Here is a 23,474-nt window from a genome sequence, read left to right on the forward strand (position 1 = left end):
GGGCCTTATTTTGGTAAAGACACTCGCTGTGGGATTGTTCTGAGAGCATAAAGATTCCATCTGAAGAGCCTCGCCATCATTATGAGAAGTGAATGAAGGTTAACGGTAAGAATGCTCACAGGCTATGTTTATAGGTCACACTTTCTATGCACCAATCACTATTAAACACTTTAAAAATATTTTTATTGATTTCAGAGAGGAAGGGAGAGGGAGAGATAGAAATATCAATGATGAGAGAGAATCGTTGATCAGCTGTCCCCTGCACGCCCCCTACTGGGGATCAAGCCCCACAACCCAGGCATGTGCCCTTGACAGGAATTGAACCCCGGACCCTTCAGTCTACAGGTTGATGCTCTAACTGCTGAGCAAAACCAGCTAGGCCACTATTAAGTGCTTTGTATGTACTATCTAATTTATTTCTCTCTCTCTCTCTCTCTCACACACACACACACACACACACACACACACACACACACTCAATTATAGTTAACCCCCCATTTTACAGATGGAGAAATTGAGACTTAGAGAAATGTGATAACTTACTCAAGGCCAAGCAGTTAGTATCGGTAGTTAGAAATTTGTCTCTGATTAGCCTGACTGTAGTGTAGGGTTTCTCAACCTCTGCATTATTGACATTTGGGATTGGATAATCTTTGTCCTATACATTGTAGGCTATTTCATAGCAACCCTGATCTTGACCCACCAGATGCTAGTCATGACAACCAAAACTATCTCTGGATATTGCCAAATGTCCCCCTGGTGGGCAGGCAAAATTGCTTGGTTGAAAACGACTCTGTCCTTAATTCACTCAATAACTATTATTGACTACATGTTCTATGCCAGGCACCCTGTGTGTGTACCAAACATCAATGAGACTTCTTTGAGACTATTGTTTTGTGAGACCTGCTGTTGGAGTCACTAATGCAGGCAGCCAGCACACTGGTTCAGAGGCGAGGCCGATTATCAGACTGAGAAGCTAGAGAAGGCTTCTTGAGAGCAGAGCCTTGAACTGGGTCCGTCTTGCAGGATGGGGACTTTTGGGAAACAATGGCTCATTCAAGGATCTGTGCATGGGTCAGGTTGTTTGACGTAAAGGGTTCACACAGGAAAATAGGTTGGAGAAGTGGGTTGGAGCTGAATCTTCTTTCACATCAGAAGACTGTCCACTGCTCAGTTGAGCAAAGGGATAGTCAGACATGATGGATTAAACCAGCAAGAGGTTAAATCAGGATGAACATACAGTCTTGAAGGGCTAGAACAGACACCTATCAAAATAGGTCAAGCCCAAAGATGTTGAAAAAATCAGGAAGGCGTTACAAGTTTCAGTAGCAAATGACTGAGCAGGATGGAGGCAGCAGGAACAAGCAGGATGGCCCAGTGTGTGGACAGTCCAGGGGTCTTCCCAGCTGGTGCTCAAGACCCAGGCTGGTCAATACCGTCCTGATTCTCAGATCCTCTGGGAGTGGGACTCAGGGACAGCAAACACTGGTGTTCAGGAAGATGCGGGAGGTCCACAGGTGAGTCTTGCATATTTCCAATCCACAAGTAGAAAGACTGGGATTACCTTGGATTTTCCTCTCCTCACGCTTACTTCCATTACCTGAAGCTTCATGATGGAGATACATGTATATAAAAGTAAGGCATTTAATAACTGTTTTTGAATTCTAGATAGGAACTGCATTGGATGTTATCACAAGGCATCTTTTCACCAGGACTAAGAAAAACATCCTTTAAAACAGTGATACATAGAAATGGTATCTTTTAAATGAGACTATTTTGTTTGTATCGTGCGGGAAAAAAATCACCAGAAACAGGAAGGGGAGATAAAGTATAGTGTGTTTATAGCCTCTGTAATGATTTGTCTTTACACAAGGCAGGTTTTCTTCTCATGATCGTACGCATAAGCTGGTTCCTGACAATCTTTGCAAAATGAAATGAAGGCATGAAACTTTGCCAGTGTCTTCGTAAAATTATTCTAGTCCAAAAAGCAGATCTCGGTGTCGGTGAATTATTTATTGATTTTGAATCTCCTCCCGCCCCCTACTTAAAGATCCTGACAGATTTATAGAGATGCAGTTCTTGTGAGTGTACTATAATCTTACCTTGTAAATTACTTTTGAAGGTATTTGATGGGAAAATTCTGCCATTTTATTAGCTTCTTGACCCAAATGTGAACTATGGGTATTTTCCACTGTTGAGACTTGGGTTTTCTGGCTCAGGAAATAAATGCTCTAGTAGTTTGGGATGAGAGAGTTGGGAAAGGATTTATAGAAAGGTGAGATATGAGCTCTGTATTGGAGGAAGGGTAAGATTTAATTAAGTGGAGAGGAAGAAGGGGAATGTTTCTCGTTGGAGAAATTGTGAAAACAAAGAAAAAGGAGGCTATTTGTTTCATGGCATATTATATAACAATACAATGATCAGTTTTTCTGGAGCAAGCAGCCATAGGGAATATAAGAAATAAGATTGGGTCCAGCCGGCATGGTTGAGCGTCGACCTATGAACTTGGAGGTCACGGTTTGATTCCTGGTCAGGGCACATACCCGGGTTGTGGGCTCGATCCCCTGTGTGGCGTGTGGAGGCAGCCTATCAATGATTCTCTCTCATTATTGATGTTTCTATCTCTCTCTCCTTTGTCCTGGGTTTCACTTCCAGCTTTGCCGATAGACAATGTGATCTTAAACAAGCCTTTCAATCTTTCTTGGCTTTGGTTGCTTTGTGCACAAAGTAAGTTTTTGTTTTGTTTTGTTTTGTGTTTTTAGGGTAGGTAGGATACTTGGATCCAATTTGGGTACAGACTCTGAGTCCCTTAAGGTCAGAAGTGGTTTGTCCTCATCTGTGCTTCAGGCCTACCTCAGGGCCAATTAATTGAGGGGAGGGAGGAAGAAAAGAAGGGAGAAAGGGAGGGAGGGAGGGAGGGAGGGAGGGAGGGAGGAAGGAAGGAAAGGAATGAGAGGGAGGGAGGGAAGGAGGGAGTCAGGGAGGGAAATCAGTTGATGATGATGAGTTTGGCTCTGAATACATTGAATTTGAGATGATAATAGATGTTCAAAAAGTTTTGGAAATGCAGTCCTAAATTTGTGGGAGAGCAGTTAGGAGTGGAGGTAAGGTATGTGAGCATCTTGTGCAGGTCTTCATGGAGGGCATGAAAAGTGGATGGAAATTCTAAGAACAGTTTGAGTAAAGAACATTGCAGAGGACCCAAGAGAGCCCTCTGGCGCTGCCCTTTGGAGACCCTGCAAGGCGAGGAGAGGCTGTGAATTCGCAGAGAAGGCCTGTTCAGAGAGGGGCAGCCGGGGAGGGCTCATTAGCCCATCTTACATCTTTCTACCCAGTTATGGTTGGTTCATCACCATTTTCTACTGAAGGTCTCTGAATCTTGCTCATATATCGGATTAGTTATACCAAAGCCACTATTTAATTTCTGACAGTTGAGCTATGTATCAGCAATTAGTGTTTTTTTTATTAGAGTGTGATTCCTTTTAATTAGCTTCTTGATATGAGTTGAGTTCACCGAAGCAGAGAAGATTAAAATCATGCAGTCGCCTACTGATCTAGAAATTCATCTCTAATTGATATCCTGTTCAAAAGCTAAAAATAAAATAAAAGGTTGATCTAGGGCAGGGGTGGGGCACCTTTTTTTCTGCCAAGGGCCATTTGGATATTTATAACATCATTCGCGGCTATACAAAATTATCAATTTAATAGTTAGCCTGCTATATTTGGTCAAGCATTTAATTAACTCACCCCTAATTCTTTGGCAGGGCCAGACAAAATGATTTCTTGGGCCTTATATGGCCCGAGGGCCAGACGTTCCCCACTCATGCTAGTCTAGGGACTTAGTTACCACCTTGCTTTCAGATGGCCTCTTCAGCCTCTGTGTCCACCTAAGATGGAAACTGGCCTCAAATGAGGTAAATTTAAAAAGGAAAGAAAAAAATCCAAAACTGTTATCTTAGTGTCTGAAAAGAAATAAACGGTATGTTTATTTTTCAGACCTACGTATATACATCTTGGTCTTTCAAATGAGTCAGCTAAAACCAAGGTTAGTTTAGCCCTTATTGTGTCTCTGCATATTGTGTATTTTATGGAAGCATGGTTTCTATTTTAGAGGTTCTTTCAATTTCAAGCAAGTATTCAAGATCAAGAAATCAGTCACTGTCTCTAAAATGCCCAGAGGTGGTGATGGTTTTGAATTTCATCAAATTTTCTCAGTATAATCGTGTGAGAAGTAGTTTGACTCAATGCTATCACAATGTCTGGCCCAAACTCTAGCACCTAAAGTCCTTACATTGCTCTGTGACCTGCTCACGGGGTGGCCCTGTTTAGTCCCATTGTCTTGGCTCACTTTATTATCATGCTCATTACCTAACTTGCCCTAGGGTCTGTCCTTCAAACCTTGAGGAGGTAACGCTGGGGTGTCCTGGGTACTGATGTGGTTACAGAGTGCAGAGGTGGGGGAGTTTGTGTTTGAGAGACCCCAGAGATGGACCCCGGTGGAGGAAGGAGCAGACAAGGCCCCAGAGTGACCACAAGGCAGTCCTGGGCATACAGAACAGAGGTCTAGAAGTAATGTTTTTAGTTTTGCTTGGTAATCTACTGGTATTCTAATAGTAACTATAATTGTTTTAGTCATTAAAACATGTGGAATATTGCCCAGCCAGCATGGCTCAGTGGTTGAGTGTCAACTTATGAACCAGGAGGTCACAGTTTGATTCTATGTCAGGGCTCATGCCCTGGTTGCCGGCTCAATCCCCAGTAGGGGGCGTGCAGGAGACAGTCAATCAATGATTCTCTCTCTATCTCTTTTTAAAAAAATATATTTTATTGATTTTTTACAGAGAGGAAGGGAGAGGGATAGAGAGTTAGAGACATCGGTCAGCTGCCTCTTGCACACCCGCCCGTGGGGATGTGCCCACAACCAAGGTACATGCCCTTGACCTGAATCGAACCTGGGGCCCTTCAGTCTGCAGGCCGACGCTCTATTCACTGAGCCAAACCAGTCAGGGCACAATGATTCTCTCTTATCATTGATGTTTTTATCTCTCTCCCTCTTCCTTCCTCTCTGAAATAAAAAAATATATATTAAAAAAAAAACCACAAACAAAACAAAACAAAAAAAATCATGTGGAATATTACTACTATTCGTGTCAAGTTCCTTGTGTCAATTCTTTTGATAAAGTCTTGGGGTTTTAATGAAATTAGTCAAAATTTTTCTTGTATTCCTTACCTCGGGAGGGTACTGGGTTCTGTAGAATACTGATCATTTCTCAAGCTACCTCTTTCTGTATAGTTTTTTCCCCCTTTTGAAAAGAAGTGTAAAATTGGGTCTATTATGCATGTTTTGTGGCTTCCAGAAAAGCAAGTGGAATTGACTGCTTTCAGAAATATAATATCCTATTTGACTAGATGGACTCTGGCTGTACAGAATTTTGACAGCCTCATTTTGTTATATTCTCTGCTTAGGTCTCGTGGGTATCTGAGTGAGAGAAATTCAAAGACGAAAACACACAATTCTGAGAATTGAGAGGCAGAAGAATATCCCAGGGCCAAAAGAGAGAATTAAGCCTTTGATTTCCATGGGCGTCTAGGAGCCCTCTGAGAAATCACAGCACAGATGTGCCGGCCTTGTTCCTGAACTCTGGGACTGCTGGCTCAGGTCACACTTTTGAGAGGCAGCAATATTCTGAATGTTGAACACTTGCTATTTTCTCAAAAAAGAAAGATCTGAAAATTTAAAGGTATTTGCCCAAACCGGTCTTAGCTGATTGGCTATCATCAGTGAACAAGGAAAACATTTCTGCTTTTATTAGCAAGTGTCTTTTCCATCAAAGAAGAAGTCATTCAGTCTCCCTCGGAAAGCTTCAGTTTCATTTAAATAAGCCTTAAAAAGGGAAGCTTGATAATTTCTTTATCATCATGTAAGCAATAGTAAACCACGCTTTGTTGTCACTTAAGCCTGCAGAAAACACGAGGTTCAGCAATTCAGACTTTGAAAGCACAGCTCAAATTTAGTTTATTTTTCTCAAGTCGGCGTAGCATGTGAGCTCAGCAGAACCCGGTTGGGTGGAAGCCCAGATGGCTACCAAAGAGGCAAGAGCTAGCTCTTTGCTGCAGACCTCCCACTTCTGTACCATCAGCCGAGTCACATTGCAAACATGTGGGCGCTGACTCCTTGGAAATGGACACCAGAAAGGAGAAAGGAGGACAGGGATCCGCTGGGAGCAAAGTGTCCTTGACAAGTCACAGCTCCTGCTTCAGTACAGTTCCCATGCTTCAGCCTCCCTTTAATGTGGTTTGGCCTCTCAGATCTTTGTGCTTGGCCGAACCTTTTCCAATTGTGTTGGTGTGATCACTGTTGTATTGGAGAGCCAGTGTAGGTGCAGGGAGGCCTAAGGAAGTCTTAGGCTCCTCAAGGCTCATTAAATAAGTTGACATTCGTCATGTTGGAAGAGACACAAGTCTGTTCTCTCCAGAGAAAGGCATGAACATCACACGTAACTACTTCAGCTGTAAAAAAAACCCCACTGCAATTTTCACCACATATGGGTCAAAGTATTTCACCCAAGATAAAGCACACCTTTTGTGAAAATTCCTCTGGCCGATGACCAAATCTTAGACCCCTCTCTTAGAAACTTTTCTGGTCGTTATTTGGAGCATCCAAGCTTTACTAAATGTAGTTTCTTGTTGGAGAAGATATAATGGAGCAGAAAAATCTCCTTGTATATCATGTGCCTATTAGATCATTTATCTCAATGATAATTAGGATCGTTTACCTTCAATATTTTAGCTTCCATTTTTTTTTTCTATTTCTCTTTGAGACAACTTCTATTTGCCCTGATGATAAAGAGAGCCATGATTTCTCTCATTTATCTGATAAGCTCTAGAAGAGCAACTGTGGGTAGTGAAACGTATTATAGCTTCTAATTGGTGCTTCTTTTTTTTCTGATTGATAGAAATTTGACTTTGAGTTTTTATTTCCTAAGAGAAATTCTTTAACTTTTCCTTAAACAGGACAAGATAGATGACAATATTTATTTACATAGTTAAGAATATATCCATTTTGGTGGAACGTGATGGAATTTATTACACATTTTAGCTGCTCCTGAAGTCATTATTCACTGACCCTGTTCTGAGCTGACTGAACCCTGGCCCGGCCAGATGGCTTGATACAGATCTGCCAAGGCATTTCTCAAGAGCTGCAAAATACTAGGGTTGACTGTCATCCACAAGGACCTCCTGTGAGTCACCTTCCAAGATACCTGAGCACATGAGCATGCAGGGTGTCCTATTATGTTCGCCAGCCAGGAGCACCAGTTCATGCTAGCTTCTTCTAAGTCTGAGGATCAGTTGTAGTGTTTTTAACATTTTCCGGCATTTTTTTTTTTTTTTTTATGATGTGAGAAAGGTGAGGCCTGACCTTTTGTTATGATTGCAGTGGGGTTGAAGATGTTAAAGAAAGAACATTATAGAAACCCAGCGCTAACACTTACTTTTGATGTGGCCCTCGGTGAGATACTTAACTTCTTTGTGCCTTGGTTTCCTCATCTGTAAAATGGGGATAATACTGCTTCACAGGGTTGCAAAGACTGAGCTAGGTAATAAACACCAGCACTTAACACAGCGCTGGGAATATGAGCTCTCAGTTAACGGCTGAAAGTATTATGATTTGGATTTAGATATGATTCAGTCTCGTGTCGGATTAGAGATATGATTGGAAAGTATAACTTTTGAGGAGGCAGACCTGTGGGTCACTCTTCTGTATGTGAATTGGGAATTAAAATAACTATTTAAATGATAAATGTAGGTATCGAGTCATATTGTAAACTACTTTCCAGATAAACCAAGTAACTTAAATGTTCTTGCAGTTTGGGTTTTGATTTTGCAAAATATGTGAGAAATAACCCTTCATTGGAGGAAGGAAGGAAGGAAGGAAGGAAGGAAGGAAGGAAGGAAGGAAGGAAGGAGCTGGGTAATAGAGAAGAGGAAGGAAGCTGATTTTTAAAATACTGTTTTTACTTAAGGATTTTCAAGGGAGATTTTTTAAAAGAGCTCCTTTAATCATTGCCAGTATAATTTTTAAGGGGAACATTTTTTAAACATTAATTTAATTTTTCCCCATCACCATTTATCCCCCCTATGCCCTCTCTCACCTCCCTTCTCATGACTGTATTAATCACGTGTCATGAACCAGTGGCAGCCTGTTCAGAAACAGCTTTCAGAAAAGTCTTGGGACTGTGTCCATCAAGCCCCACTTGTTTGTCCTTGTTCCAGAGGAAATACGAAGTTCCATTTCCAGAGGTATTTAATATTCGGCCAAAAACCACATTATAGGAGTTAGCGTTAGACCTACAAATTCAGTTGATTCCTTCTAGCAGGCCACTTAATACGTGAAATGCGGTTATGACGCTGAGGGGAAAAAACATTAAGACCAAGAAGGAAGATAATCACAATATCACTGAAGGCCATGGTGGCAGTCATTTTCAATAAACAAGGCAGCAGTCACTTACCGATTATATCCTGTGTCCTCACTCTCTGATTTGGAGCCAAGAAATGGACAGTGATGGGAGAGGGGGCGTATGTGGAAGGAAGGAGGGACTGCAGGGGGCTCTGTGTGATGGGGCTGGTTCCTTAGACTGGAGGGACAGGATCCTGACGTCAGAGCCACTTCTGAATGTTTTCATTTTCAGAAAGAAACTTTAGAACTGAGCAATAAAGAAAGAAAAAATTCTTTTCAGAGACATAAAGGACATGGAAGTTAATTTCAGAAGTATTGGAGAAGTAACATGAAGTGTTTCAAAGATATATAAGTGAAAGTGGGGTCATCACAGGCTGACTGCCTGTTTCTGGGGGTTTGCTCTCTCTGACTTGCTATAGAAAATGCTATATTGAGTTTTTGCTATAAAGACAGACATGTTATTTAATTTTTACTTTAATCCCCACTGAACAATACATGTTTCTAACTCCTTCAAATGACCTCTTATTGAAAGCATCCCTCTGCAGGAGGAAACCGAATGACCACCCTTCTGTTTTCACAGATACACACAGCCCTCTTAAGGCACATTAACACAAGCCCAGGAGAGGCCTTTAGAACAGGATTGTCCTTGAATTATCTCCCCGGGCTGAGTAAAACGGAAAGTTACTAGCAAATGTCACAGGCACGATTAAACAGCTGCGACCCAGGATAGGAAAACACGGAGCGTACAGTCCCACCCGCTCAGTCTGAACCCTGTGGACTCTGATTCCCTGGCACTGGCATCCCTTCACCAAGCAGAAGGGCTTCTCAGCCTCCGGGGCGCCTCTACATCAGCCTATCGCTCGCGGATCGCATCCGTGTGTCAACACTTCCTCCCCTGGGGGGGATTCTGTGTGCCTCTCTGAGCGTGTCGTCCTGCCATTTCCCAGCCCCCCGGTTCTAATCGTCAGATTTCTTTCACGATGGGGTCCCCAAGAGTGCTCCAGGGAGAGAGAACTTAAGACTGTGACTCTCTTGTCTGCACACGGACCATGGATTCCCTTTCTCTTGCTGGGATAATGCTTTTGAAAGCCATCCGGCCCAGTCCAAATCATAAAGCCCTTGAATTTGCCTGCGTGCACGAAGCTTAGCTGACATCCATTGTAGCCTTTGGAAGGTCATTTCCTACCATTCTCATGAGACTTTTCTAGCAATTTTTAGGGTCCTCCAGGATGGCCCCTTGGATCAGTCAGCTTGCACAGGAACAGCTTAGCTGCGTCCAGTCTGTACTCTCAACCTGAGTCATGTCTAAGCCCCCCAGGCAATACATTTGTCTCACGGGTTAGGAGGGAACCCAGCTGTCAGGAGTTCTGAGATGGAATACCCACCGATACACCAGTGAACGGGTGAACCACCTCTTCTGCCTGGGCCCTCTGTCCATTCTATTGATGAGTGTTCCTAACACTCCATATCACTAAGGCCCCCCCGTAATCAAAGTGGTATTTGCCATGTACCAGGTTTGGAAGAGTGACATGCCTACATCAGTGAAAGTGCTGAGGGATTTCCTGTTCCCTGCATGATCTCAAAGGTCCCTGCAGCTCTAACTGGTGTGACGTCTGTGCTTCCAGTTGAGAAAATGGCAGAAATAGGCTGCAGAGATGAATCGACACCTGCTAATTACTGCACCATGTGCAGAGTGAATGGATACGGCTGATTCAGTAACTATGTTGAACTCTTACATGAGCCACTTCTGGATTAGGTCCTGCCGTAGAACCGTGCCTACCCTCATGGGGCCTTCATTCCAGCGGCCTGATCTGGGAGACCAGCGCTCCCAGGACCACGTGACACTCAGCCCTCGCTGCTACTTTCTGGGGGCTCCGTGCCCTTTAAGCATTCTGGGGACGCTGCCTGAGAAGCACATTGATCAGACTGCAACCTTCATAAATAAACCCAAATTGGCTCTCGTTTTCTATCACCCCATTGGGTGTCTGCCCCTTAGACTATTTTGTTCTCTGCTTGATTCTTTATTCCAGCACCGTGTTCATTTCTCATCAGATTGGAAATGGAGTATGCATTGGGGACTGTCTGAAACGGGAGCCTAATTATTTATCATGTTGTCTTCCCTCCTTTCCTTTTTAGACTCCACCACCTACATAGATTTTTGGATGTGTTTATCACATATGCCCTACTTGGCTCTCTTTACAAAAACCCTAGAAAAAAACACTCACTCTTCTACCTTCATTTTTCCAATACTTTCCTCTTAGTCTTTCCAAGTGGCCATAAAAATAAATCAATTATACTTTAAACAGCTATTTCCTGAGCTCTTACTGCGTACTGAGCACGGGGCAAAGCTTTTGACCTGTATGACCTTGTCTGATTTTTTGGAAACTATTTGGGGCAGGTGATATTAGCATCCACTTTTCTAGCCCTAAGAAGTTAATGAAGAGGTCCCAGATTACATGGTTCGTACAAAACATTTTTCAAAGAATACCTCCAGGGAATTCTGATGTTTGGTATGTGCGTTACAAAATTTCAAAACTTGGTCTCCTTATCATGAGTTTGAGTGGTTTACATTAACATGAGGAATATCATACTGGGTCAGAATCAGGGTTTGCTCTGGCCTTTATTGTGCCTTGGGCCATTGCTGTGTTTTCCCAGAATAAGAGTATTTCCTTATGTGGTCTCTCAAAAGTTAGGAATGTGGTCCCTCTATCAAGTGAGTTAGGCACTTCTTTCTCTGTGGCCCATCTGGACCTTATTTATACAGGCACAGCACTTAGCATGTATACTATAGAATATTTGTATACATATTTATCATCCGTCCAACATGTGAGCTCCATGCTGTCCTGGGCCACGCCCTTCATCTCTGAAGCCCAGTGCTGGGCGCACATTGGCATACAATGAATGTTCATGGAATACACAACATTTTTAAATTTCCTAAATATCCTAGTTATAAACTAATGTAACATTAGTTATAGAAACTTATTATATATTCATGAACTCACTGAAATTATTATTTTTTAATATATTTTATTGATTTTTTACAGAGAGAAAGGGAGAGGGATAGAGAGTTAGAAACATCAATGAGAGAGAAACACCAATTAGCTGCCTCCTGCACATCTCCCACTGGGGATGTGCCCATAACCAAGGTACATGCCCTTGACCGGAATCGAGCCTGGGACCTTTCAGTCTGCAGGCTGATGCTCTATCCACTGAGCCAAACCGGTCAGGGTGCACTGAAATTATTTTTAAAGCTTGTTTCCAACTTGTACCACCTCTTAACAAGTAGTCTAAGTTAACTGTCTGTTGGGTAAAATATTGCTTTCTTCTATTTATTGTAAAAATATTTCCTTCCAATTCCCTAGAGGTTTAACATAATGATAACATTTAAAAGCAGCACCTTCCCTTCATCATATTGTTTTTTAATGATTCTTTCTTGTTTTTCAGGAAGGTGATGTCTGGCCCAACTCATCAGCTGAAATCACTGTGTACTTCAACCCTCTGGAAGCCAGGCTCTACCAGATGACTGTGTACTGTGACATTTCAGGTGAAGACTTCTTCTGTGTGGAAAAGGCAGGCTAGCAAGTCTAGCAAGTGCCCAGAGCCTCATGAGATGCGTGTGTGTGTGTGTGTGTGTGTGTGTGTGTGAGAGAGAGAGAGAGAGAGAGAGAGAGAGAGAAAGGGGGGAGGGGCTATGGGCTGTGCATGACTTACTCACTTCTTTCTAGAATAGACCAATCTCTGACATTATACTGGAATTGTGGTGTGGTGGTGGGTGGGATGGGAAACCATGGATCTGATTTTTAGAGCAGTAAGAACATTCCTTTAGACAGATTCTCACAAATTATTTTTTGTTATTTCTGTAGTATTTAATGAGATAGAAGCAAATACGTATAGATTTACTTCCCCTCACATCTTTTTGCATAACGTATAGCATACTTTATGTGATGGTTCTGACATTGCTTTTAAAATATTTCTTGCCAAAACCGGTTTGGCTCAGTGGATAGAGCGTCGGCCTGCGGACTGAAGGGTCCCAGGTTCGATTCCGGTCAAGGGCATGTACCTGGGTTGCGGGCACAACCCCAGTAGGAGATGTGCAGGAGGCAGCTGATGGATGTTTCTCTCTCATTGATGTTTCTAACTCTCTATCTCTCTCCCTTCCTCTCTGTAAAAAATCAATAAAATATATTTAAAATACTTCTTAAAGATTATTCTATAACATTAAATGTAAAAGTATCATTTTTTTTTCATGGTTGCATATGAATACTTTTTATTTACATACCACAATTTAACTTTTAATCTTTTGTGACTAAGAAATAGAACATAGATTCATAACTGTATATAGTACATGCTGTGGTGGGCAAAGTGATGGCCTCCCAAATATGTCCATGCTCCCAGCACCTGCGGATATGGTATTGTGGTTGTATTACATTATATGGCAAAGGGGAATTAAGGCAGGCAATGGGATTTAGGTTACTAATGAGCTGACCTTAGGTAGGAGATTATCCTGATTGTGTGGGTGGCTCAGTATAATCACAAGGGTCCTTAAACATCGAAGAGGAGGCAGAAGTTGTCAGTCTCAGTGTCAGAGTGATGTGATATGACAAAGAGTCTTCCCACCATTTCTGGCTTTGAAGATGGAAACGGCAAGGAATTCAGACAGGCTGTGGAACCTGGAAAAGGCAAGAAAAGGGGCTTTCCTCCAAACTAGAACCAGCAGAAGGGAGCCCTGTCAATACCTTGATTTTAGCGCAGTGCGACCCATCTTGGACTTTTGACCTTCAGAACTTTAAAAAAAAATGTTTCCATGATAGTTGACATGCAATATTAGATTAGTTTCAGGCGTATAACACAGTGATTAGACATGACCTCCAGAACTTTTAAGATGAATTTGTATGTGAAGCTACAAAATTTGTGGTAATTTGTTGTCGAGCAATAGGGAATTAATACACACATATAAATTATAACACAATTATAAGGTAAACATTACGTAATCACCACCAAGATCAATAATAAAATATTTCCAGCTTCGAGAAGACCCCCTGGGTGTTCCTTCCCAGTCACACTCCTCTCACCCCAACCTCCCCTTGAGATAATCACTATTTTGTCCTTGGTGATCATGATTTCATTGCTTTTATTTATAGTTTTTACCCCTATGTATATACTTCTGAAACAATGCAATTTAGTACTGCTTGTATTTGAAATGTGCATCATCGACATCAATATGCACATCTCACCCATGGCGTTGCTTGTAGCTCTAATTGTATTTCATTGTCATTGTTGCATAGCGTGCCATTATGCGAGTGCACGTTCGGAGACAGGAAGGAGCAGGGAAGGTCATCACTGGTCTGGAGGGAGGCCTCTCGGGATGCATGAAATTTAGTCCATAATCCCCAACTGCAACCTTCTTTCTTTCTGAAGCTTTTATATCTAGGCTCAATGAGTACAAAGATGTATTAAAGCATAGTTCCTACCTTCAGATAACATGGACACGAGCAGGGGAAACTGACACACAGACCAACAGTTACATGGCAATGAATGAACAATGGAAGAGGATGGTATAGGACACACAGCTCAGTCTTAGGCTCCCCAGAGAAAGTGACCCTAAAAGTATTTGTTAGCCAAGAAAATAAAGGGTGTCTATGGATATGGATGGGAATGTCAGGCAGGGATATACTTTGTGAAAATACATAGAGAAACAGTGAAAATACATAACAAGAGCACAAAATGGCAAAGAATCATAAGTTCTTAGGGTGTGGCTGCCAGAGAGAGAGAGAGACACACACACACACACACACACACACACACACACACACACACAGAGACAGAGAGAGACCAAGAGACTTGGGAGGGGGTGGTGGGGGCAGGGGTTGAAGCTGGAGTAGTAGGTGGGATCTAGTTCATGGAAGGCTGCCCTTGAATGCCAGGCTCAGAACCTTGGACTTCATCCTGGGTGCAGTGGGGAGCCACTGAGGGGCTGGAAAGCAGGGGAGTGACCTGCTACGATCTGATTATGGCAAGTTTAACACCATTAACATATTTTCAGTTCATCTGAAACTGAAATTTTTTCATGTAAAGATTTCAGATTTTCTTAGAAGTAGTTAAACCTGTTAGATATTTATAAAGACTTGCCGATGGTTTGATCCAGGTCTTGAAACTGATCTTTCATCTGTCTTGACTTTCCAATGGAATGTGGAAATTCTGAGTTTAATCACAAAGATTACCTTTTTAAAAACTCAAAGGGAAACAGCATGTATTTGGTTTGGATCACCATATGGGAACCTCAAAGGAAGCAACACTTTCTGATTTTAAACTGTGAAATGTATTGTTAGAAAACGTTAATGGGTGCTTCAGAGAAATGGTTCCAGATGTACCTGCTTCCTTTAAAGACCCAATTAAGATGAAACCTCATTGTCCATTTTTATTCTGTACATCATAAGAGAGAAATATCTAAGTTTTTGGCACAATTTAAGACTTCTGATTTTTATTCTAATTAAACTAAGGAATTGAGATTTAATTTGATTTAGGAAACAAAAAGTCAAATCACCCCAATCATTAAAAACACTTTTGGGTCTTCAGAGTAATAAGTGAGTAATATTTAATGTATATATAGCTTTTCTTTCTCAAAACTCATCAGATTGCAACCTCTTAATAATGTAAAGTTTCTTAGTCAAATGAATAAGAAATTATTTTCTTGATCAACTAAATTATATTTTCGGTTTTAAAATATTTCAAACATAAAAATACAGGGAATAATATATAAATATCTATGATTATAGAAGCCATATTTAAGAAAACTTGAACAAAGAGAAATGTATGCCCATATTTTTGGTCAAGAAGAGCAACATCATAACAAGAATGATTCCAAAGTTTTTATAGAGGAAATAAATAAACTAGGGTTGCCTAGAAAATTCAGAAAAACAAGAATAATGTGGGAAGACTAGCTCCACCATGTGTTAAGAGTTATTTAAAAAACTACAACCATAAAAAAAGAACAAAAGAAACAAAAAAAAAAGGAAAAAGAAGAACGCACACATGTGTACAAATGGCATGTGGATGCCCAGTTGTTTTAGCTCTTTATACTGTATAGTCCATCTTTCCTCAATGATATTCAATGCCTGCTCTGTCCTAAATCAAGTTTATATTTATATGTGCATTTATTCTTCGTTCTGTATTCTGTTTCCTTAGTCATCTTTGCATTTTCTGCCCCAATACTACATTATCTTAATTATAATAGCTCTATAATAGATTTCAATTTATGAATGGCCAAGTTCCCTCAATTTACTCTTCTTTAAGAATGTCTTGGTTTTTATTGGCCCTTTGTTTTCCATTTAATTTTGTAATCAACCCATCAAATTCTATCTGCTGGCATTTTGTTTATTAAAGCATTAAGATTGTAGATATAGATCAGTTGGAGAAAATTTGACAACTTTATGATGTTGAGTCAGTTTTCCTTTTCAATAACATAGCCTAGTCCTCCATTTATTTAGATCTTTAGCAATATCTTTCATTAAAGTTTTATATTTTGCTCATTGAAGATCTTATGTCTTGTTAGATTTATTTCTCGGTACTTTATATTTTTGTTGCTGTTGTCAATAGTATCTTGAGAATTAATTTTTCTGATTGTTGCTGGGTATGGAAATGCAGTTGACTTTTGTATGTTGATTTGGTAACCATCAATTTTACTCTAATTAATTTTAAAAGATTATTTCTAGATTCTTTAAGATTTTCCAGGCAGACAGTCCTAAAACATGTGAATAATGGCAGTTTGTTCTTCCTGTTTATATCCCCCTTTTTTCTTGTCTTATTGCACAGAAATAGAGCTCAAGTATAATATTGGACATCTAAGATATCTTAGATGGCAAGTTCTTAAAAGCCCATGGTTACATTTCCTGGTACTTAATGCAATGAATCTATTGCATTCAGGAATTTCAGAACTGTTAAAGGGGTTCAATAGTACATTTCTCTACTTATGTGTGAAAACAAGGTAATGTAATCATAGGTGAGAAACTGCCCTATTTTAACATTTTGCTCTTCTTATAAGGAATTTGTCCTTTTATATTACTAGTTCCTTCAGGCTTGTCCCTCTCGCTGCTTTTTGCCAAGACAAGAAAAGTCCCTGCTTCAAAGATCTTATGGAAAAGTAGCATTTGAAATGTAACCCTAAAATTTAGGCTAATTCTTATAAATCAAGGCTGGGTATTACTCGTATTCCCACTCCACCTGGGGTGAGGGAAAGGGCTAGCTACAAATAAGACAAATTTCTTTGAAGTAATTAATAACTCCCAAAGAAACATTGGCTCACTGCTTTATCACAACACATCTCCTTTTTTAAAATTTATGTATTAAGGAAGGCAGTCAAGGTAACAGATGGGGAAAGCTTCAAGCCTGACAGTTATAAATAGTCTTGCAGTTTATTCCACAATATATTTTCAATTCCCTTTCTTTGCCATTCTGAAAGTTGGATCTCTGTCAAAATATTTTTCTCCTGACCAAGGAGTACAAATCATTGCCAATAGATTAAAATACTAAAATAATGGAGTAGGGCTCTCTGAAAATTTTACTTATGCTGCCAACAGTAATATACCGGGTCTTTAGAGAAACCTCTTTTCCAGGGATCAGGTGGATTGGGGAACCCTTTGAAGAAATCAGCTATTCCAGAATTGCTTTTGTTTCTTATAATCAAAGTAATACTTGCCTAATGGCCACTGCATTGCCAAACACTAGAGGGACACAGAGATAAGTATTCTTGTCTTTAAAAGGACAGTCATGGAGAGAAAGCATTAAAGAGATACAGAAGCTAAATAGCAACAGAAGGCAGTGGAACATCAAATGTCACAAGGCATTATAATGATGATAATAAATTAGAAATATCATTTGGTTGTTCGAAGTGTATTGTTGCAATACTGACAATTACATCTAAAAGAGCATCAAAAGTATTTTGAATATTCAAAACATTACACACAAAGCAAATATAATTTTCCTTACATAACTGGCATTTAAGTGGTGCAGATTTAAGGAAAACCTGTCAAACCATCAAAGATTTTTTAAAATGATGATATACCCATTGCCAGGGAGGATGTGGAGAGCCGGGAACCATTAAATACTGTTGTTCGTGTGTAAATTAGGACAGTCATTCTGGAGGGCAATAAACCCATAGCTGTCAGCATGTCAAATGCCCGTCTCTGTCCTGACAATTCTGTGTCCAGTAGCAGTGGGCTCAGTAATTTGGATCAACAACTCTCTCTAAGAACAGCTAGAAGAGCAAGGCGAAGCATTTTCTAAAACCAGTTTTAAAGGTAAAACAGAGCTGCTAGGACAGTGAAGAATTATGGGGCCAACATCCAGGAGAAGAAACCAATACAGTTAGATTTTGGGGGGAGGAATGACTCTTTATTCTTAGCAACACTGACTTTCTGGTAGATCAGCAGAGGCTGAAAAGTTCAGCTGAGTTAGGGAAGAACATGAAGGAGTTAACGGGAGGCCCCAGGAGAAAGGGCCCCAGTGATCCCCCAGGCGTGGGACCCCCATTTACATGAACAGTATTTAAATATGAGTAAGTGTGGAAGGATGGGCACCAAAGCCTAACAATAGTTATCTTTGGGTGGTGGGATTATGACAGAATTTCTACTTTTTTGATAATATTTTTATAATGATCATGTATTTCAAGTGGGGATTTTTCCATTTTTTTAAAAGAAAACAGAACAAATTAGTACTTTAAAGGTTTGTGTTCTGTGTTGACCCTGGGTCCATAATGGATGTGTAATAAGGGATACTGCTTAGTGGACTCCATTACCTGTCTGTGAAAGAAACTGCAAAGTAAGGTCAGATTCCTTAAACACTGGCTCTTCCTAAATCTAGGGAAGATCAACGTGGATAACGTCCCTTGGAGCCGCATGGTGACTCACTTTATGGGGAGCCTCAATCAGGGATCACTCTTATTTAGAGAAATTACTTTCCTTTTTAAGAAACTTAAGGATACCCCTGGCTTTTGTGGTTTCAGTTGGTTGGAGCATCATCTGGTACACTGATAGGTCACAGGTTCGATTCCCATCCAGGGCACATACCCAGGTTGCCAGTTTGATCTCCGGTCGGGGCGCATACAGGAGGCAATCGATCCATGTTTCTCATATCAATATTTCTCGCTCCCTCTCCTCTTCTCTAAAAAAAATCAGCAAAAACATATCCTTGGGTGAGGATTTTTAAAAACAAGAAACAACAAAAAAGAAATTAAGGATACAGTTAAGATTGGGTTAAATTTTTTCATTGTTTTTTTTTCTCCTGCTAAAATGTTCATCTAAATTGCAATACAAGCTGGCCCCTAAAGGTAAGAAACTAACAGTATTCCTGTTTGTAAAAAATAAACTAAATCTTCAGCCTTGGTTAAATTGCAGGTCCCCCAGTCCAGCGTAGGGGGTGGGTGCAATCATCTTGGGTGCTCACATTGGTAATGAGTTGTGGATAATAAAGCATCATTTGGGTAATAAAGTTTTAATTGTTTATATAGGTCGAGAGATCCGTCTGCCCCTCCGAATCAGAGGGCAAGGAATGGGACCAAAGATTCACTTCAACTTTGAATTGCTGGATATTGGAAAAGTTTTTGTTGGATCTGTACATTGTTATGAGGTAAACACTAGAATTGTTCATTGAGAGTCAAATAGGACTTGGCTTGCTTTGTTTTGTCTGTGTCAATAGAAAATTTGCACAGTCACATCCATTTGCCATTACTCATACTTATTCAGACCCCAGAACAATGTCTTTCTCCTCTTTCCTAGCCTTGTTGAGCGGAACAACTTTTTCCATTCTCTTCCCACCCCCTCTCACTTGACTAAACACATCAAAGCCACAACTTAATTGGCTTTATCCTCATCATTTTGTAGATTATAAAGAGGAACTCCATAAATACATCTCCCCATCTGTTTAATGCTTGTTCTCTGACAACACAAATCCTACAGATCAGAGGATAGAGAACCTTCTACATTTTCCAGAATGTCCTAATGAGGATCGCTGTTTTCACACCTCAGACGTTTCTCTAGATACAGCCTCCAATCCATGATTTAGCAACCAGTCATTGGGTTTTCTGGAAGAGACCTCCCTGCTTTGTCTTTCCAAATAAATAGAAAACGATACTTTTTTTTCGTTAAGATGTACTCATGGGTTCATAAGGATCAAAGTTAACTCAATGCCACCTCATCGTAAATTTTTATCTAGGACACATTTTTACAGTATCAAACTATAACCATTGGAACTTTATTTTAGAAAGATTCCAAATTGGAAATGTTTGTATTTCGATAGAGGTAAAAAACAAAAGCAGTTATTATTTCATGAGTGCTTGAGGTTTAATTAGTGTGTCAGGTTCCATGCGTTATTATGTGTGCATGTCAACATATAAGGGTACCATTTCTAGTCCTTACAAAGCCATGAAAGGTAGGTTTTATTGTACCTATTTTACAAAGAAGAAATAGGCAGATGGTGGTGAATTCTATCTACAACATCACTCTTCATGCGTGTTGAGCACGCATGCATCATTTGTCCATTTAGTCCTCACAAACCCCCTATGGAGTAGCTACTGTGACTATACCCATTTTATAGACGAGGACACTGAGGCCCAGAGTTTTGCTTGTTAAGGTAATTAATGTTAGATACTATGACAAGCAAATATAAAAATGGATATTCTCTCAGAATAGATAAGAGTCTATGCTGTTGCTTATATAAAGTCCCAAACAAGTTTGCCAATCAGGAGGTGACTATCCTCCATCAGAGAATGAGGAGCCCAGCCTCCTTCCCTCTCGTGGCTCTGCAGTCTCATAGGCATCACACTGGCAGGAGAAAGCACATGCAGGGTTTCACATGAGGGGTTTTTACAAGAGGTAGCACTGGAGACTGGAGGCACGTATCACTTTTGTTCATGTCCAGTTAGCTGGCCATAACTGCAAGGGTGGCTGGGAAATGTAGTTTGGCTGTAAACACCAGAAGAAGAGGATATGGGTTCCACGAACAGCAAACCTGACTGCCACATTTGTTAAGTAACTGGCAAGGTCACATAGCTTGTGAATGTTTGTGATCAGTGGGTTTTAGGGCCCTATGCCCTGTGGGAAGAGAAGGCCTGCTGGCTTTTCTGCCTCCACCTCTCACCAGATGTGAATCCAGCCAAGAGCCTGCTTAGCTCTCAGCCCAGCCTAACCTCGCATGGGAGGGAAATGCCTGGCTGCCGTTGAGAGCTTTCTATAGCGTCATTCGTCCCCATGATTCACTAGAGTAATTGTGGCCTAAATGCGATGATGTGCAAGGTAAACAGAGATGTTAATGTCGTGATGAGATGGAGTACACATAAGAGCCCAATTTAAATAAAGAAATCCGTCACAGGACTGTCATAAAATGAGAAGTGGCACAGCTACTTACATTGCATTGTCCTGTATTGCATTTTGAAAAAAAATGGTCACTTAGGGATGAAAATTAAAAGGCGCAATCGTTCTTACTAAATCGATATTCTGTTTGTAATTTATCCGGCGTGAATTTCCCTTACATCTTATAGCCTGTGTCTTACAGATGCCACATCGGAAAAGGACCTTTAGTTCTGATGCAAAATGCATAGGGTTTCCCCGAAGGTAATGATAATTTCTTGCAGATTTAACACAAAGGTACCGTAGGCCACCACTTCTCACCCTCCCAGGTTTGAGCAGTAATGCATACTGCAGCCAGGTAAATACGTGTTAAATGAGGCACAACATCATTGGGCAGTTTTGAGAGCTGTGCCCTGGCAGGGAAGGGCATGGTAAGGTGCTTCTCATGAGAATATTTTGCGCACTCTGCATATTTAATGCTGATGCCTCGTTGCATCTCTCTTTCAGTTTATTACGTTACCTCCCCGAGACACATTTGAATAACTATCTATTGCCCTTAGTCATTGCTGAGCTTAGCAGATCCATAAAGAATAAGCCAGAACCCCAAGAGTACACACTCTTCCCAGTGTGATTAGAAGGAAAACAAATGGAAGGGGAAGTTCTCTTACACATTTTCTCTGCTCTGAGGAGTTGCACCCCATGGGTAGGAGCATCACCAGTAATCAAAAGGTCTCAGGTTGGTGGCCCAAAGAGTCCGGCGGATTCTGTACACATAAGTAGGTGCTGCTTTGTCAGGAGGAGAGAATAACATGCACATTCTTGAAAACGGGGGAGCTGGCACCTTATAAAACATTGGTGTTAACCAAGAAATAAAAAGACAATCCGTGCCTCTTCTCAGAGAGAAGAACAAGGGTCCTTCGAGGTACCACTAACCCCTTGGAGTTACCACTGGGGCATGCCAGTTTCTTCTTCAGAACAGGTACACTTCAAACCCATTCTGGTTAGCACAGGGCAATGGATAGGAGTCACTGTCATTGAAGCCTTCCTTGCCAGGCACTATTCTAAAGGTCACATCAATTAACCAACTTCATCTTCGCAGCAATCTGAGAAGTTAGTAGTGTTTACATTTGATGGATGGGGAACTCGGACTCGGAGAAGCAGAGCATGCTACCCTGGGCCACACAGCTAGTCAGTCAGTGGCAGAGCTGAGATTTGAACCCAGGGATTTGGCTTCTGAGTCCCTGGTCATAATCACTTTTCTACATGGTCTCTCTCAAAGGAATGAAGGGTGAAGCATGATTCCTATGACCAGGGAACTTGAAACAGAGAGAGGGAGTTGGAACATAAATGTAGAAAGATGAATAACATATCAAGTAGCAATTAGTTGCATGTCTGTTGTGTTACATTGCCTGTCTGCTCTTGGCAGAGTGGCTGTCTTCCTCTGCAAGAGCCCCTTACTCTGTCCTAGCTCTTGGTTCCTTATTCTCTGCTTCTCCTGAAGCAAACTGAACTGGTGGGCCCCATATCCACCAGACCCCGTTCTCTTGGTTAGCTAGCCCTCTTCGTCTATTACAACAACAAACACGGAAGCCAGGCACCGAGTATGTATATCTCATTTATTACAAATACTAGAGGCCCGATGCACAAAATTTATGCAAGGGGCTCGGCCCTCACAGCCGCGGCTTCATTCGTAAGGTCCCCTGGAAGGTCGTTCGGCTGTCTGGTCTAATTAGCATATTACGCTTTTATTATTATAGATACTAGGTCTTCTCTACCATACCTTCTCATAGCTTTGCCACCTCCATTCTCACTTTTCACCATTAATCTTCTCTAAACAGAATCCAGAATAGTCAACCACTATTTCATCTGCACCCACTCACCCCCCGGCCCCCAAACATTTGGACTCTGGATTCTGCAATCATATTCCACTGGCATCCTCTCTTCGTCGGGGGAAGTGATGACCTCTAAGTAAAAATACAAAATCTGTAACATTTCCTCAGAGCTTATTCTCCTGAACGTCCATCAACCCTTTCTGGAAATTCTCCTCCCTTGGCTTCTAGCTTCCTGGCATGGAATGTAGGTTCCACATCCCTTTCTGAATGGTCTTCAGGATGCTCTGTGCTCTTATCCCGCCAATGGCTTCAGTGTAGGTTGAGGGCCGCTCCTACATACACTGAGAGAATGTGTTGTTCACACGTTCAGGTGTAAGCATTGGCAAGGAAGAGATTGTATCTTGGAAGCTCAGGAATAGAAGTGTGTGGCCGCAGTACAGGTTCATGGACAGGAATTGTGGGAGGGAGCAGGAGTGGTAGACTGAGCCAGCTGAGGAGGACTCTGATTGCCAAGCATGAGATTTTGATACGTACCTAGGGTGCATTCAAATATGGGTAATGACCTGGTTCCAGAACACTCGTCTATAGAAAACGTTCCTGTAGTAAAACGATGGCTTGCATAGGTATACCCAGTGGAGTTTGAGATGAAAATATCCCAATAGGGTGAAATATAATACCCCAAGGAAGAGAATCCTTGCAATCTGGAATCCACAATGAGGTCATATTTATATTTATCAAGCTACATTATAAACATAGGCTTAGGTAGTTCTTGCGCCCCTATTCTGACTTGCTTTTTATTTTCCTGTATGCCACTTCCTCTCAGCCTCCTCGTGCATATGAAAG

At 41.1% G+C, this 23,474-nt stretch overlaps 1 protein-coding gene across 1 annotated transcript in view; it reads left to right on the forward strand.

Moving 5' to 3' along the window:
• HYDIN (HYDIN axonemal central pair apparatus protein) overlaps window positions 1-23,474 on the forward strand; it is a 329,140-nt gene that overhangs the window by 103,383 nt on the left and 202,283 nt on the right. The window contains exons 10-11 of the mRNA XM_081108072.1: window positions 11,903-12,002; window positions 18,963-19,081. Of these exons, the coding sequence (XP_080964198.1) occupies window positions 11,903-12,002; window positions 18,963-19,081 (219 nt within the window). The remainder of the gene's footprint in view (window positions 1-11,902; window positions 12,003-18,962; window positions 19,082-23,474) is intronic.

The sequence above is a fragment of the Myotis nattereri genome (assembly GCF_964212035.1).
Source record: "Myotis nattereri genome assembly, chromosome: 15".
Taxonomy (NCBI): Eukaryota; Metazoa; Chordata; class Mammalia; order Chiroptera; family Vespertilionidae; genus Myotis; species Myotis nattereri.